Consider the following 18,681-nt stretch of genomic DNA (forward strand, 5'->3'; position numbering starts at 1 on the left):
ACAATTGGCCATGTCTGCAGGTGGGAAGCCGGATGTGGGTATGTGTCCTGGTTGCTGCACTAGCGCCTCCTCTGGTTGGTCGGGGCGCCTGTTTGGGGGGCGGGGGAACTGGGGAGAATAGCGTGATCCTCCCATGTGCTACGTCCCCCTGGTGACACTCCTCACTGTCAGGTAAAAAAAAAAAAAAGAAGCGGCTGGCGATTCCACATGTGTCGGAGGAAGCATGTGGTAGTCTGCAGCCCTCCCTGGCTCGGCAGAGGCGGGACGACTCGGAAGAGTGGGGTAATTGGCCAGGTACAATGGGGGAGAAAATGGGGGGGAAATCCGCCCCCCAAAAAAGAGAGAGCGAGAGAGAGGAAGAGAGGGGGAAGAGAGAGAGAGACAGAGAGAGAGAGAAGCAAGGATCCATTACAGTGTGAGACTGGCATTTCTTCCTTGCCTCGAAGCTATTCTTACACACACACACACACACACACACACATTGAAAAGCACACAAATCAAACTCATACAAATAGGCACACCACACTCTCAGTGGGACAAATACCTGTTGGTATGGCTGACAGGCAGACATGTACCTGCATTCGACCGACATATAATCCAAAAAATCTTCACTGTACATGCATCCACACATGTGGTAATTGTAGTACTTTCTAACTGTATACATACCTATTACAAGTGGGTATGTTATCTTGTGTTTGTATGTATTCCGCCTGAGCAAGTCAGTGTGTGTGTGTGCACATGTAAGTATGGAGTGTGTGTATTTCTGTTGTCCATGTGTGTGTGTGTGTGTGTGTGTGTGTGTGTGTGTACTGTGGGCACAGATATGCGTTTATACCCAAGGGGATGGCCTCAAGCCATAATTTCAGTCAGTCCCTGAATGATCCCATCCCATTATTCGGTTCAAGCATGAAGGCCAGAGAGCAGAAAAAATATCAGTCCCCTGGTGCTGTCCATGGCTGGGCAGGTGGTGTCTCTCATTCAAAGATAACCCTTTGTCTCTACTGGGGCTCTCTCTGTCAACAGTCCAAGCACCGTAGGGGGAGTGGGTTTGATGCAAGGCTTATTATACCATAACACCTTTTCTGCAACAAATCCTTAAATTCAAAATTCCTCCAGTGCTCTAGGCATATACGGTCCGTCACTATCACTCGGCGTCTATCGTGTAAGACTTCACGTTACGTCTGCTTTAACAACTGAAGCCTTCAGGCAAAGAATGCTAAATGACCTTTTTGAAGTTTGCTTTCAAGCAGAAAAAAATAGCCGTTGAATCATTAATCATACAGCAGCACTGCACCCTTAGCTTTTGTGACTGTGCACAAACCCCAGTAGTAATGATTATTTGGACTGAGACTAGAGGGGCTGATAATAGATTTAGTTTTTGCATCATTATCAGGCCATAGATATAGAAGGCTGCTCAGGGATTTAACTGGTAAACAATTTGGAAAATGGTAGTCTGGGCCTAAATGATTTAGGTCTGTGGTGGGAGTGGCTGCAGAATAAATAGTTTTAAAATTAGTAAATACATTGAGGGGAACCGTTTCTCACAGGAGAGTTTTGCAGGAGGAAATTCCCAAACCAGGTGACAAGGAATGTGAATAAGTAAGGCATTCCCTTTAAGTGAAACACCTTCAAGGTCAAATTGAGTGAGGCACTTAAAAGTGAAAGCCACACCTTATACTAGGTGGTGATTTTAACTGTAGCGTAAAGCCCAAATTAGATCACTCTTCTTCTAAACCAGCATCTCGTTCTCTCACTGCTTAAGTTCTTAAGTCATAGTATTCAGATGACATTGGCCTCTCTGATGTTTGGCGTTTCTTCTATCCTAATGCATGTCAACATTACTTCTTTTCACCAGCCCATCATTCTTTTTCAAGAATCGATTATTTTTTATAATGAGCTATTGCCATGTGTTAAATCTATCTCCTACAGCAATATTGTTATTTCAGATAATGCAACTTTATTAATGACCTTGCTTTTGCTGAAAACACAGTAGTTCCTCAAATTGGCAGCTAAACACCTGCTTACTGGTTGACAAAAGCTATATCCTTTCTCTTTCTTCCCAAATAAAAGATTTTCTGGCAATCAATAAAACTCCAGGGATGCCCCCCTCAACAATCTGGGAAGCTTTAAAGGCTAATTTAACAGGTATCTCCATTTCCTGCTCTTCATAGCGCAATAAATAATGTAAATCCAGACTCCTCAGAATATCCAATAAAATATTAGACACTGATAAAGCTTATGCTTCCCTTCCCTCTTCTGAGCTCTATAAGAAGAGACTTAAATTGCAGGTGGAATTTAACTTCCTCACAGCCATAAAAGCCGAGAGCATGCTTCGTAGGACTAGACAAACTTATTTTGAATTTGGTGACAAACCTAGCAGGATATTGGCCTTACAGTTGAGACATCAGACTGCACAGAATATCATTAACCAAATCCGTTCCCCTTCTGGCTCAGTTCTAACTGGACCCTATTGAGATAAGTAAGTGTTTTGCTGACTTCTATTCTTCTCTTTACCGGTCTGAACCTTGTAGTGTTTTATCCTTTATTAATGCTTTTTTGACAACCTCCCTGTTCCAATTATAGTTCACGACACACGCAGCAAATTTAATGCTCCTCCTACTTTGGAGGAAATAAAAACAACCATTAAATTTATGCAGAATGGAAAATCTCTGGACCCATACTATAAGACCTTTGCTGACAAACTAGTGCCACCCTTCTCCCCCTCTCTCTCCCATACAGGCATCGAATTCCTTAATTTTTAAGAAGGATAAGGACCCACTCAATTGTGGTTCTTTTACATCTATTAGTCTCTTAGGGGCCGATGTCAAAATCCTTGCAAAAGTTCTCGCTCTTAGATTAGAGGTAGCCCTGCCCAAAATCACACATATTGACCAAACAGGTTTTATTAAAGGGAGATTGTCATTTTATAAAATCAGGTGAGTGATGGACATTATCTATTCCCCCTCTGGGTTAAGTAATCCTAAGATCCTTCTGCTGTTAGATGTTGAAGAAGCATTCAACTGTGTTGAATGGTTCTACCTTTTTCACACTCTTCGTAGATTAGGTTTTGGTGATAATTTTATTAGTTGGGTAGCATTATTATACACTTCCCCTTTAGCATCTGTCTGCACAAATGAAGTCTCCTCCCCTTATTTCCCCCTACAACGTGTGGTATAAGACAAGGCTGCCTGCTTTCACCACTTCTTTTTGCGCTTGCAAAACATTATTTTATCTATTTTAAACATGATGACGATACAGTGATTGTGTTGGACAGTCAATCTTCCAGTAGGACAATGTTGTGATATAGTTGATGTAGGAGGCAGAGAGAAATAGACCTGCCAACTCTGATTTTCTGGGACTACAAACAAGGTGTAGCAGCCATTTTGGCTGGTGTGCCATCAGCTCAACAGTAAATAGTTCTCACTCTTATAAAAATGGATCCTAGGACCAAAGCTAACACAGACAGTCTATAATGTATTACAAACTACATCAAACTATATGGGAACACTGTTGTACAGTAATATTGATTGTCACGGTCACATCGGCATCCTGCTGGAGTTGTTTCCAACATGTTCATGTGTGCTGTTGCACCAGTGCTCGTCCTACCCGGTCAAAACATTTCAATAGCGGTATACAGAGACTGGAGACTGTCTCCAACCATGTTATAGATGACTGGTAGGATTATGGTACCTGAGTTGATCATCCAGATGGATAAAATAACTATTTATTAATGGAGAAAAATCCCAGTTTTCAACTTTAGGGCAATATTTAAGTTTCCACATAGAGGTGACCATGGGTTCCTGCTGTAGGCATCAACAGTTTAGAATTTGGACTGTTATAATAGCATTGCAAATTAGATGGCAGTGTCATTCATGCTACACCACAGCATGCGGACAAATCAGGCACTTATTTAAGTAATCCTGTATACATTCTCTCACATTCACTGATAACAAAGGCAGCAAACAGAGGGTTTGCAATGTAAATGTCTTTCCTTGACGAGTGAAAAGAACTCATTTGTTGGCATTATTGGGGGGGGGGAATTACATTCGAAGTGGTGATAGTCCGTGAGACCACTGAACATGTTGAGGCAAGAGAACGGGGATGTTCCCTAGATACAGGAAGACAGATGAACTGCTGGGTGCCGCATCGGACACTGAGCAGGTAAGTGGCCCAGACAAACCAATCACAGCTCTTGTGATGTCCGCATAGCCTGTAGTCTTGATGTGTAGTTACATTTTTTTCTAGGAGGTGACTGTAGGCTACAATAGAGACCATGGTCACATCGACACAGAACCATAAATCGGGCGTAGGGGGCCTACACCCAAGTATTCCCATGGAGCTACTCCAAGGCCAGTGATGGTGTTGGGAAGCTCAAAGAGGTGAATGCGTGCAACTGTGTAAATGAATTGCCAGGTGTGTAGCTACTCAGTCAATACTCTCAAAGTAAGATAGAGCTCTACAGAGACATGCCTGTAAAGTAACTCACCTGCCTGAATACTTGGCAGCAGCAGAGCTACCAGGAACATAACACATGTCTTCATCTCACACTGTCCAAAACTTGACTGACTTCCCACCAAGATCTTCAAAGGTTTCCTTAGTCTCGGCATCCAGGCGCGCTCCAGAGGGGTTCTTGGACCGGGGAGGGACAACTTCAAAGTGGGAGGGGACCAAAGCCACCTGGAATATCACACCAGAAGACAGAGGCTCATTAATTTATATTGCTTCAAAGCCAGCAAGCAACACATACACAAGTATATTACGTGGTCCTCGGCATACATGTGAGAATAAATGCCTCTACCATATCTGTGGGTAGCACATGCAACAACATCGGTGTCTTCTAGGACGAGGCTAATTGTATTGGTTTCAAGCTAATCTTCAAAGAGATTATGACATAGTGCACCTTCCTCGTACGTCTTTGCCATCTCCACAGCATCAAAGAAACCCACACATGGTCATATGGAGACACAAGCCAATTAACCTTAACACCTGACTGTTTTACGCCAGTTACATAAAACTGTTGTGTAAGAAAAGGAACACGTAAGGACAATGAGCCTATTCTAAGTTCAGCTGTCTGTTTTGACCACAGGCCTTAGAGTTGTTCATGTGTAATCCTTGGGGGAAAATAATTGGTGGTAAATTGAAGGGGACCACTGAGGCAGGAGTCTCATGGGTCCTCATGAAGAAAAAAGTACTCTTTAAATTCATATACTTTGCATCACCAATTTTGTTCTTTTGTTATATTGCCACCAGAATGATTACATAAATCTTCAGGGAAGCATTAATTTACTTCTAAGTTTATCTATTTTACATGGAATTTAAGGGAAAAGAAAATCCCAAAGAAAACACAGGGCATGACCTCCGCAGCAGTAATGATGGCTTTCATAAGAGCTTCTTCTCATTTTGATTCTTACTGGATATTTTAACCAGTTCCCCGCAACAATCGGCCAAGGAGATCGAAATGATTCTGCCTCAGCGAGATGTAAAGAATGGAAGTAACTTTTAAAGATATGGCTGTTTTAACACAAGTGGCCTGGATTAGAGAGATGATTGGGACTAAAAAAATTGCATCAGACGGGCAGCAAAGAGCACTAATATCTTACTCACAATCAGCTTACTCACAATCAGAGATAAAATTGAAAATTGATAAAATTACTATGAGTGTGAGGATGATAAACTGGGTACGATGTAACCCCACAGCTCTCCTTGGAATTAAACTTGTGCATTTTTTAATAAAACAAGTGCAATAATCTTGTGTTGATTCAATATAAATAGCCCATTTTAAAATGTAGACAAGATAATGTGTACATTTTAAAATGTGTACAAAAAGGATGCTGTAATAGAAGATCACTATTGTAATTAATTCATACATCTTAACACATTTTTTACATTACTTTAACAGTAAGCATTTAGTTAATTGGTCCATGGGCAACAGAGTTAATTTACTTGGCACAGTCTTCTAATTTATACTTGGCCATTACCATGCACATTTTCGGACCTGTACTGACTTGATGAGATGGATTTAGCCATATTTTGTTCAATTTCTTTGCATCTGAGGATACTCCACCTGATGGTGATGATGATGTTTGGTATACTTTATGGTGTAAATGCTGACTCTCCTTCCCTCTGTGCCTACCTCCTGCCAATTCCCCTTCTACCTACTTGTTCCCCTCTGCGGTGTATGTTTATACACTCTGGGATTGTGTGTGCGTGTGTGTGTGTGTGTGTGTGTGTGTGTAGGGGTCATGGCTGTAGAAACATTCCTCCCAGGTAATCTTCTCTGCACATTGGAATCATATGATTATCTTGTCTACTAGCAAATTAATCCCTCTGCCGCAATGGAAAAAATATACATTTTTCTTGCCAGCAAAGCAATTATATATATATATATATATATATATAAAATTTCCACAAACACTGTTGGATTGCGACAGCAAGACCTCGTGTTGAGCACTAAAACTGCTCATCAGGCTATATTTCCTATGATGAGCAAGACAGAATGTATCTGAAAAAGACCATATTGCAGGAATTTCGATCAACTTTTTTAACCTACATTAGCTGAAGGTCGATGGGTCAGCAAGTGCAGGAGAACTTTGTTTTCATGTTATCCCCTCCACCAAACCTCACTTCTTAATGCTACCTCATACAACACAGTGTTGTAAAAATTAGGTGCTGAATGAGCCAGCTGGGGCTAAACATTACATCTTGTGAAACGTGTATTCTAGTGTGAATTTAATGCTGGGTGGGAAGACTTTATGTGCACATCAGCGACGTTACAACAGTTTTTTTGGGGGGGGGGTTCCCCCTTTTTTCTCCCCAATTGTACTTGGCCAATTACCCCGCTCTTCCGAGCCGTCCCGGTCACTGCTCCACCCCCTCTACTGATCCGGGGAGGGCTGCAGACTACCACATGCCTCTTCCCATACATGTGGAGTCACCAGCTGCTTCTTTTCACCTGACAGTGAGGCGTTTCGCCAGGGGGGCGTAGCGCGTGGTAGGATCACGTTCCCCCTCCCCGCTGAACAGGCACCCCGACCAACCAGAGGAGGTGCCAGTGAAGTAACCAGGACACATACCCACATCCATCTTCCCACCCACACACACGGCCTATTGTGTCTGTAGGGACGCCCGACCAAGCCGGAGGTAACACAAGGATTCGAACCGGTGATCCCTATGTTGGTAAGCAACGGAATAGATCAATGAATTTCCTCCGTAGCGTATCTGGGCTCAGCCTTAGAGATAGGGTGAGGAGCTCGGACATCCGGAGGGAGCTCGGAGCAGAGCTGCTGCTCCTTCGCTTCGAAAGGAGCCAGTTGAGGTGGTTCAGGCATCTGATTAGGACGCCTCCTGGGCGCCTTCCTTCACCGGGCACGGCCAACTGGGAGGAGACCCTGGGGTAGACCCAGAACTCGCTGGAGGGACCACATGTCCAATCTGGCCTGGGAACATCTTGGGATCCCCGAGGAGGAGCAGGAGGGCGTTGCTGGGGAGAGGGACGTCTGGAGGGCCCTACTTAGCTTGCTGCCACCGCGACCCGACCCCGGAGAAGCGGCTGATGATGAGATGAGATGAGATGAGATGAGATGAGATCAGATGAGATGAGATCAGATGAGATGAGATTTGTATCACCTTACTGTAATACAGCCTTCAAGACCAGGGAATGACACCATTTAAGTTATATCACCAAATTCCAATAACCAAAATCCCCGAGTGTAGCTAATCTCATTTCACAATATCAACATGACATCAATGTCTTGCCCAGCTCTACCCTGTCAGGGCTAAAAGCCTCCCGTCCCAGCAGCAGGAGCCCAAATATGACCAAATGCATGTTGTGACCGGACAACTGTCTGCAGTGCTGCCTCAGAGTTACTCACAACGCTCGAAAAGAAGAGAAGCTCGTCCGCGTTCGCGTGATTGGTGGTGGGTCCTGCTCGCTGACTGAAGCTGCGATACGGCCTGTGATGACACGAACACCGCAGAACACACAGATGATCAAAAAAGTAGGACCTTTAATATGTACTCAAAATTAACCTTTACACTAAAGGGGGGGGGGGGGGAGCCATGCACATTCTTGTGTTCAAACAGGGCGTTTCATGTGCTGATCAAAGCGGACAGATCACACTCTCTCGCTCTCTCTCTCTCTCTCACACACACACACACACACACAGAGGCAAGTAGACACAAGAGCTACTGAAGTGAGGCATTCATGCATTATTAATGTTACAAGTTAGCTCTGTGTCTCCGCTTTCTCGGATTCTGAATGTTCAAATGTTTTGCATTCTCCTGCGATGCTGCAGCACCGAGAGCTGCAGCACTGAGCCAGGCACTCGTACTGGAGGGGAGAAGTGGGCCGAGTTACACCGCTGGGTGGGTTGGGGGTGGTGGGTGGGGGGGGCTTTTGTGTTCCAAGAAGAAGAAAAGAAAATCTCATTCACCCCCCCCCCCATAGACAACGTGACGTGGCCGGCCATTCAAAGCATTTCCAACACTTGGACGGTCGTGAAACTCTCCGGCGTGATCCTCCCACTACGTCCGCCTGGCGAAACTCCTCACTGTCAGGTGAAAAGAAGCGGCTGGCGACTCCACACGTATCAGATCGGCAGAGGGGGTGGAGCAGCGACTGGGATGGGGCTAATTGGCCGGGTACATTTGGGGGGGAGAAGAAAAAAAAAGGGGGGGAGACAAGTCAACTACAAGTCCCAGTGTGCATTGCCTTTAAGAAACATCCCATCGCCAAGCTTAAAAGTTTGTAGTTTTTTTCATAGTTTGGACATACATGTGTGTTCTCGTCATGTGGATGTGTGCTTTTGTCTTCGTGTTGCCCTGCTGCTGGCTGGGGGAAACGAGATTTCATGTCATTTCATGTACACGTGCATGAAATGACAAATAGCTGCTCCTGACTCCTGAGGACGGATGAAAATGAAAATCACAAATAACCATCCAGTTCTTCAGATGGCTATTTGTTTACAAAACAGCGCTTTCCTTTGTCTCATTGTGAAATTGTCTCCATCGTCGCAGCGGACAGACTTCCGCAGTAGTGACCGGGTCCATAAGTGGAACCAGTCGACCAGTGTGGGGGGGGGGCAGCGAGACAGCAAGCCGGGTCTTTATCAGCTGGTCCGCCTGCCTCACAGTGCTGTCGTGGTCTGCCGAGGCCCTCGGGTCACCGGCTAAGCTTGAACACCTGCTTCCCCCGCGGACTCTGCTGAGCGCTGATAGAGCCGGCGGATGTTCCGCTATCCAACCTCCTATGACCAGGGCCGGGCCGGGCCGTGACGCAATCCGAGTGCATAGTCTGCGTTACGTGCTCAGAATACAGAACTACAGCATCTGTACCAGCGGATACCGGGTCGATTTTATAGGAGAACACTTTTAGAATGCCACCCATCCACTATCCGGACCGCTTACCCGGCTCTCGGGGATGCCGGAGCCTGTCCCAGCAGTCACCGGACGGCAGGCGGGGAGACACCCCGGCCCGACCGCCCGCCAGGCCGTCCCTTTTAGAATACCTCCCTCCTAATTAGCACGGGCATTATGGCCGAGACCACGTGTTCACGTGTCGTTGGCAGGCGGGTTGTGGTGTATTGGATCGAGCACTCGGTGCTCGATTGTGTTGGACTGTCGCCACTACTGAGTTCTGTAATGCACTGGTCGAGCCTAGTGGTGTGTGATGTCTCCGTCAGTAAAGATCAGACTTGTGCCGCATCCTCGTCCCCGTGTACTTCTATATAATAGCGATTACGTTAGTAACCCACGATTAGTAACACTACAATAGTGTACATGAGAGAAGTCACAACAGCGGGTGCGCACGGAAACGGAAAACCGGATGGGAGGAAAGTGACTTTTAAGAGGCAGCAGTCTGTAATTCGGCAAGTACAAAACACACGAGAGCGTCGATAAAATGTGCTGCAAATACCTTTCCTCCATGCGTCATGGCGGATGTAGTGTGCAGGGGCGTTTCCCGGATTTGAGGACATTCGGGGCTTAGCTCGGATTTCTGTAGGGGGGGTGTCCGGGGGGATCCAACCCCCCCCTAAATGTTTTTGATAAACAAGCTCTATTTTGATGCACGCTGGCACCTCATTTACATTCACACGTCTTCTGCGCATGCCTTAATCTGAAAAACTGAAACGTGTACCTCAAAAACTGAGGTTTACTCTCACATTTCTACCACTAATATTTTTAACATCACAAATATGAGTGGTTGTTCGTAATGAGTATGGGTCGTTACCGTTTTAGTTCTGTAACCGGTTATTTTCTTGCTCGGTGCGGGATTCGATACCGGGGTGTACTGCGCCACAAGGCGGCGTCGCTAACCGCTCGGCTAAAGGGCCAGACCCGTTAGCTAGAGGCTAACGGGGCTAACGCGTCTTATTAGTAGTTCACAGTTCGTTTCATGGAAACGTGTTTCATTTACGAGGAAAGCCCTGCTAAAGTACGGCCCGCTAGCTAAACGGCGAATCCAATTCATGTCGTAAATCAACAGGCAATTTCAACCGTTATTGAAAGAGTTACTACATAGTGCTTGATGCTTACCCTTCCTTCTCTTCTGGAACAACCCAAGAAGATTGAGGTGTGTCTTTTTTTTTACCTCCGCGCTCCGCCATTTTCCCTCTGCTCGTCTCTTCCGCCTTGAGCTTGTGTGACGTCAGACCCTCCCTCACCCTCTGACGGGCTGGTCTGTTCACGTAGGCTTACATTTAAAATTGTACTCGGGGCGACACTCAAAACGCTGGCGACGCCGGCGGCAGTGCGAGTGCAAACGGCCGGCATTTTACACAATGCCACTCACGGGCGCCCCCTGGCGGACAGTCACTGGTTAGACAGAAAACGCCTGCAAGAAAGCAGTCGTGTTGCTACTGCAGTCAAACCGTACCTCCAGCTCAGACAACCATGCTGGGGGGTTTAGCCCAATCAGATTGCGGCTCGTTTGTAAACGGCCTCTCGGAGCCAATCGAGGGCTCTGCTATTTGTTCGCCCTCCCGGTTGGTCCCGCCTACATTAGAGACCCCTTTACTGGTTGTATTTGAGACCTTTTTGTCGATTTGATCGTCGTTATTGGGTGAAAAAGCATGTCTCCCACGATTAATAGACTACTTTTTGGGAGTAGTTGACAACAACTAAAATGCCCGAGCTCAAGAGTTTTTCAAAGTGTGAGGCCCGCCTCCCCTACTACCAATACTACTACTACTACTACTACTACTACTATTACTGCTACTACTACTACTACTACTTTCGGCTGCTCCCGTTAGGGGGCGCCAAAGCGGATCATCCGTTTCCATCTCTTCCTGTCCTCTGCATCTTCCTCTGTCACACCAGCCACCTGCATGTCCTCCCTCACCACATCCATAAACCTCCTCTTTGGCCTTCCTCTTCTCCTCTTCCCCGGCAGCGCCATATTTAGCATCCTTCCCCCAATATACCCAGCATCTCTCCTCCACACATGTCCAAGCCATCTCAGTCTCGCCTCTCTTGCTTTGTCTCCAACCCGAGCTGTCCCTCTAATATACTCGTTCCTGATCCTGTCCTTCTTCATCACTCCCAATGAAAATCTTATCATCTTCATCTCTGCCACCTCCAGCTCCGCCTCCTGTCTTTTCATCAGTGCCACTGTCTCCAAACCATACAACATAGCTGGTCTCACAACCATCTTGTAAACCTTCCCTTTAACTCTTGCTGGTACCATTTAAAAAAAATCGCTTTCTTGCTCTTTAACTTCAGCACTGGTTTTGCACTTAGATGCTTGTTTAGATGCACTTATGACCTCTGATGACTAGTAGTTCTCCTGATTTACTACATTAAATGCACTTATTGTAAGTCGCTTTGGATAAAAGCGTTGGCTAAATGACTGTAATGTAATGTACCCTTCTGCTGCAAATCACTCCTGACACTCTTCTCCACCCACTCCACCCTGCCTGCACTCTCTTCTTCACCTCTCTTCTGCACTTCCCGTTACTTTGGACAGTTGACCCCAAGTATTTAAACTCATATGCCTTCATCACCTCTACTCCTTGCATCCTGACCATTCCACTGTCCTTCCTCTCATTCACGCATAGGTATTCCGTCTTGCTCCTACTGACTTTCATTCCTCTTCTCTCCAGTGCATACCTCCACCTCTCCAGGCTCTCCTCCACCTGCACCCTACTCTCACTACAGATCATAATGTCACCCGCGAACATCATAGTCCACGGAGACTCCTGCCTGATCTCGTCCGTCAACCTGTCCATCACCACTGCAAACAAGAAAGGGCTCAGAGCCGATCCTTGATGTAATCCCACCTCCACCTTGAACCCATCTGTCATTCCAACCGCACACCTCACCACTGTCACACTGCCCTCATACATATCCTGCACCTCCCCTAGGGGCGCCAAAACGTTTCAGGGGAGGCACGGGAGGGGGAAAAAACCACAAAAACAAACAAACAAAACAGGGGGATACAAGAAAATGTCTGAACCCAGCAGAAAGCGCAGAAAGTATGGCGACGTATATTTAAAATTGGGATTTTCTTAGACCTGCTTTCCTGCCTTGACCCTGATTAAAAGCGAGTTCCACTGTAACATTGTAACGTCGAGGCTGCAGGTCATCGGTACGGCCCCGCACCCACCGCCTGTGTGCAGCCAAGACGCAGACTCGCTCCTGCCATTAGAGAAGCTATGTAGGCTTAACTAGACTAGGCCAAAACCTAGTATATGGCTGGACCGGCTATGGCCAATGTTTGAAATTGTGGCCACTTTGTTAAAAGGACAGTCAGTGGTAGTGTCTATAATGGGAATTCCTGGATATTAAATGTTCGTCTGCAATCTTCTGTAGTGGTCCCAGTGATATTTGTTGGTGAAGTGTACTGAAGTAGCACATCACAGGACATGGTTAAACTATGTCCGAGTCAGAAGAAAAGGTTATCAGTGTATCTGCAAGAACAATGCTTCCCACTCATATCAGGGGATACTTGATTGGAAAGAGAACTTAATTTAATTGTAGGTATATCTATCCTATTGGTCTGTTAACTCCCCCTCCCCTCCCGTCGGTTTCTATCTGCGGATGTCTCTCGTGTCTCTCAGACTCGCTCTGTATTGACGGGCCCATTCACAGAGAATGGCTTGTGGCAGCTGACGGCAGCACGAATTGCCCATCGCTTGCAACCGCAATCTGCCCCGTCTCAAGGCCCGATTCACAAGAGATATCGTGCTAATGACATTACAGCACAAACACGCCCGTAAATACTGGCAGCTGAGAATAAGTCGCCCTTGTTCTGCGTCTGATTGCCGTTACCCGTGTGGCAAAGCGTCAATGGTGGCTTTGTGCCGAGAACACAGCAGGCAGGTTCAATGTCATCCGTGATGTCATCGAGTGTAGCAAGAACTGTTGCACCTGGCGACCTGTACCTGTGACTCATTTCGGGCCCCGGTTAAGTCAAAAAGTGATGTTCTCCTGTGAAGTATCTGCTCATGGGCACGCCTGGCAGGACGACGCCGTCGCCTGGCTACAATCACGGCTGCCGTGACGACTGGAAAGTCTGGGCGTCAGTCACCACCAACTCTCTGAAGACGCTTATAACTGTCCCTCTAACTGTGTGTGGCTATTGGCGCTGGCGCTTGTATGACCTTTCTCTTTTTTTTACAGTGAGGCTCATTTGCATAGAAAGAGGCAACTTTTGCGCTAAATATATGCAGATTACCTCATTTAAATAATTGCACGCGCACACACACACGTTATAGTTCATAACATAATACATATAAGAAGGTCCTGGGTTCGAGGCCCGGGGTAGTCCAACCTTGGGGGTCGTCCCGGGTCGTCCTCTGTGTGGAGTTTGCATGTTCTCCCCGTGTCTGTGTGGGTTTCCTCCGGGTGCTCCGGTTTCCTCCCACAGTCCAATGACATGTAGGCCAGGTGAATCGGCAGTACTAAATTGTCCATAGGTGTGAATGTGTGTGTGTGTGTGTGTGTGTGAGTGCCTCGGCCCTGTGATGGACTGGCAGCCTGTCCATGGTGTCTCCCCACCTGCTGCCCAATGACTGCTAGGACAGGATCCAGCATCCTGCGACCCCAGTTAGGATAAGCAGCTTGGATACTGGATGGATGGATGATGGATGGATGATGGATAATGGATGGATGATGGATAATGGATGGATGATGGATGGATGATGGATGGATAATGGATGGATGATGGATAATGGATGGATAATGGATGGATGATGGATAATGGATGGATAATGGATGGATGATGGATGGATAATGGATGGATGATGGATAATGGATGGATAATGGATGGATGATGGATAATGGATGGATAATGGATGGATGATGGATGGATAATGGATGGATGATGGATAATGGATGGATGGATGGATGGGTGGACATATACATGCAAGCAGCACCGGAGCACCGAGATGCCGTTTGCTTGGCAGCGCAGTTAGATGTGCATTTCATCCTCTGCGGGTACTTTGAGTATTACACGGTTTCTTTTTGTCTTGTTTGTGCAGGTTTAGCGGCCGCAAAAGCTGCACAATCCTTTTGTGAAACCTCCAGTTGAGTATTGATGCATGCTCAATAATCCAGGCTAGGAAATACCAGAAAAGTTGAGACAGAAGAGGTCACTTAGATGAGTGAGGAAACGTTTCTCCCAATAAACGTTGGGTCAAGATGAACTGATTCATCTCATCTCATTATCAGCAAGCTAAGTAGGGCACTCCAGACGTCCCTCTCCCCAGCAACGCTCTCCAGCTCCTCCTGGGGGATCCCAAGGCGTTCCCAGGCCAGATTGGACATGTAGTCCCTCCAGCGAGTTCTGGGTCTACCCCGGGGTCTCCTCCCAGTTGGACGTTCCTGGAAAACCTCCAAAGGAAGGCGCTCAGGAGGCGTCCTGATCAGATGCCCGAACCACCTCAACTGGCTCCTTTCGATGCGAAGGAGCAGCGGCTCTACTCCGAGCTCCCTCTAGAGCTCCTCACCCTATCTCTAAGGCTGAGCTCAGACACCCTACAGAGGAAACTCATTTCAGCCACTTGTACCCGTGATCTCACCCTTTCGGTCACTACCCAGAGCTCATGACCATAGGGGAGGGTTGGAACCAAGACTGATTGGTAAATGGAGAGCTTTGCCTTCCGGCTCAGCTCCCTCCTCACCACAACGGTCCGGTACAACATCCACATTACTGCTGATGCTGCACCAATCCGCCTGTCAATCTCCCGCTCCATCCTACCCTCACTCGTGAACAAGTCCCCGAGATACTTGCACTCCTTCATTTGAGGCAACAGCTCATCCCAAACCCGTAGGGAGCGAGCCACCATTTTCCGGCAGAGAACCACGACCTCAGACACGGAGGTGCTGACTCCCATCCCGGCCATTTCACACCCCGCTGCAAACCGCCCCAGTGCGCGCCGGAGGTCTCGTTCTGACGAAGCCAACGGAAGGAACCGCGTCATCTGCGAAAAGCAGGGTGGATTATTATGATTATAATTATCCCCTTTATTAAAATGGGGGGAGGCTCTGGTTACTCGATGTTCTCTGAAGGGAGGCTCACTTTCCAAAACCCCTGGCCTAGCCTAGGACGGCGCGTTCTCCCAGACTCCTCCGCAGCAGGAGGTGGATTCTGTCGGTAGCAGAAAACCCCTCATCCCCCCCCCCCGGGGAAGGAACACACTAGCAATGAACGGCTTAACACACAAACCAGCTCCTCCGTTTGGGTACATACGCTCACACGTGTACCTTATATGGGGGGGGGAGGGGGGTAAACACGACATGGCTTTCTTGCTTCACCTGCCACGACAACAACAACAACCAACAAAAAAATTCTCAGCTAACTTGGGCTCGGGGATTGAGAGGAATGGAAGTTTGTCGAAATCCGTGTGAGCGAAACTGCATGGGAATACGTGTGTGTGTGTGTGCGTGCAGCCAGGGTAATCCAGTAAAGGAAATAACATTTCCCTCTCCGGGATTCACGTCCTCAGATCAGAGGGTCATCATTGTGCCCCCCTGAATAAGGTCAAGGTCCCTCTGGCACCGTAAGACTGGAAAAAAAAAGAAGACCCGTGAGCCATGTTTTGGCTGCCATCAGCTAGTTTCAACTCTATATGCAGACAAACACACACACACACACACACACACATCGGTCCTGGGTGGAGTGTGTTAAGAGGGTTTCTTCTGCGGGTTTGTTATTCAAGGCTCCTTCTGTAGACTCCTGTTGCGGTGCCGCTGTCTTTCCCGGAGCCAGTACCGGGCCTGGCTTGGGACTGGGGGGGGGGGGGGTGATGATAGGGGGCAACCTCACATTTATTCTAGCCAGGATGTGCAGGAAAGAGGGAGTGTGAGCTCAGCAGGTTTCTCTCCGCTCCCTGTGGACCGCTGTTTACTCAGCGCTCAGTGAGGGCTGCTGTTAATACAGCTGGGCCAACTACACCCAGTACTCTGTCTCCCGAGACCAATATCCAGCCCCAGAAGTGTATTATTACATGCCGCTCACGGGCCAGCTGCTCACTTCTGCAGATTAGTTAGTGTTTTTGTTGCAGGGGAAATGCTGAAAAGTCTCAAGCGCTACTCGTTGCTTGAAAGGGTCCAAAACCCTCAGTTGACCCGATGGTAAAAGTGTGTGCATGCGTGTGCTTATATCCTTGTGAGGACCAATTTGAGTCTTCCGCCATCACAATGAGGACGTTTTTTGGCAATGCGAGGACGGGCCAAAACGTCCCCACTTTCTAGGGTCAGGGCTTGGGTTTAGGGTTCAGGTTCGAATCAGGATCAGGTTAAGGTCGAGGTTAGCACATGCAGTTGAGGCCTAGGGGATGAAGGTAGTCAATGAGGGGGGGGGGGTCCTCACAAGCTTTGAAAAATCAAAACGTGCGCACGCGTGTGTACCCGTCACTCATCTAGTCAGCAAGTACAGTAATTATATCGTCATACTGAAATCCTGACAGACAGTAAATAACTGTGCGATGTGCAGTTTAGGCACCTATCTGGTGCCTATCTGGCATTTCACTGTTGCTTAGCATTTCAGAAAAGTGTACTTCAAATAGAAAGAAAAAAAAGCTGAAGCTAAAATTGTTTTGGACCTTGACACGAAAGTGCACTAAGCGTATCGGTACGTGTGGTGTTGCTAGAAGACGAGAGGACTGGAATCGAAGGGCTTTCTGTTTCCAGTAGTAACTCTTGCCGCGGCGTTGCTCCCCAGACGCGGTGGACAACCTTTCTAACCGCTTTAGCGGCAGAACTGTGTGTGGGCTGACACTCGGTGACTCACCGTGTCCTCACTGGCTTGCTGTTTGAGTCAAAGGCAGGAGCAGAACAAAAGAATGGCGGCTAAGAAGAAACACAGAGGAAGCCGGGGGACTTGGAGACGCGGCAACAACATAAAAACAGTCCCAACGTGTGAAGAATTACTATCGACGGTGCATGACAATATTTAATACAGCGCCGTGTGGCTTTAAAAAGGAAAAACCAAACGGGATGAAATGAAGGCCGGGCTGTCGAAACGGGTGGCAAAGCGTTATCACAGACACTATTATCTTTCACCATGTACAGCGGCAGCTCAAGTAAATATATATTTTTACAAGCAGTTCTTTGATTTTCTTGCAATTTTTTTTTTGGGTTTAGGATTAAAGGGATTGACAAGGAGGCGATGAATTTGCCTCCCTCGATTACAAAACTCGGAAAATTAAGACAGGCAGCCTTGCGTGTTGTCCCCGTGTCCACCTAAAATCAATTCGAATAGCATGACACGATGGGATCCCGTTAACAACTTGCAGGACGTCACGCAACATATGAAATCCTCCTCCTGCTGCCTTGACATTCTGCCAGCAGGCTTTTTCACAAATGCTTCTAATGGCGTGGCCTCGGATCGTCTACCAATTGTGTACACATCTCCTGTCTCAGGTCTCTTCCCACAGCCCCTGAAAACTGCCGTCATCAAGCCATTCGTAAAGGATAATCTAGACCGGTGGTGGTTCTCAACCTTTTTGGGGTCCTGGACCCCCTGCATATTTTTGATCCACCCTGAGGACCCCTCCACCTGATCTTGGGGGAGGGGGGTTGCAATTTGATAGAAACAGTAGAAACTGCATTTTAAACTGCATTATAGCATTTATTCACTCTTTGGGGCAAAAATAAGAGCTTTCAGTTGTAACTTAGATATAGTTAACAAAACAGAATTCTTATGCAGTAACTTTCAGATATATGTAACAACACAGAATATGTATTCAGTAACTTTCAGATAGATGTAACAACAGAATTTTTATGCAGTAACTTTTAACAATGCAAACGGGAGCGAGATCTCTTATTAAAATACAACAAATTACACTTGTGAAACAGATGTAATTGGAGAAAAAAGTCCTGTTACCCTTTATAGTTTAGGTAGATAAAGGTCTCAGTCACATTTGAGTAACATAATCCTATTTCTATAAATGTCATAGGATCTTTTTTTTAAAGATATTTTATTTTCACGGACCCCTTGCAATTACACCACGGACCACTAGGGGTCCGCGGACCCCCGGTTGAGAAACACTGCACTAGACACTTCGCTGATGAACAATAAAAGGCCCACATCAAACCTCACCTTTCAAGGCAAAATCACTGAAAAAGCTTTTTCAGCGGCTCAACAACTTCTTGTCACTAAACAACTGTTTCGATGTCTTCCGGTCAGGATTTTGACCACGCCACAGCACTGCGACTGCTCTTGTTGAGGTCTTTAATGAC

At 46.9% G+C, this 18,681-nt stretch overlaps 1 protein-coding gene across 1 annotated transcript in view; it reads right to left on the reverse strand.

Annotated features, from left to right (window-relative positions):
* cemip (cell migration inducing hyaluronidase 1) overlaps nt 1-18,681 on the reverse strand; it is a 213,338-nt gene that overhangs the window by 120,104 nt on the left and 74,553 nt on the right. Inside the window, exon 2 of the mRNA XM_056278570.1 lies at nt 4,487-4,677. Within this exon, the coding sequence (XP_056134545.1) occupies nt 4,487-4,607 (121 nt within the window). The 5' untranslated portion in view covers nt 4,608-4,677. The remainder of the gene's footprint in view (nt 1-4,486; nt 4,678-18,681) is intronic.

Source organism: Lampris incognitus, chromosome 4, assembly GCF_029633865.1.
Source record: "Lampris incognitus isolate fLamInc1 chromosome 4, fLamInc1.hap2, whole genome shotgun sequence".
NCBI lineage: Eukaryota > Metazoa > Chordata > Actinopteri > Lampriformes > Lampridae > Lampris > Lampris incognitus.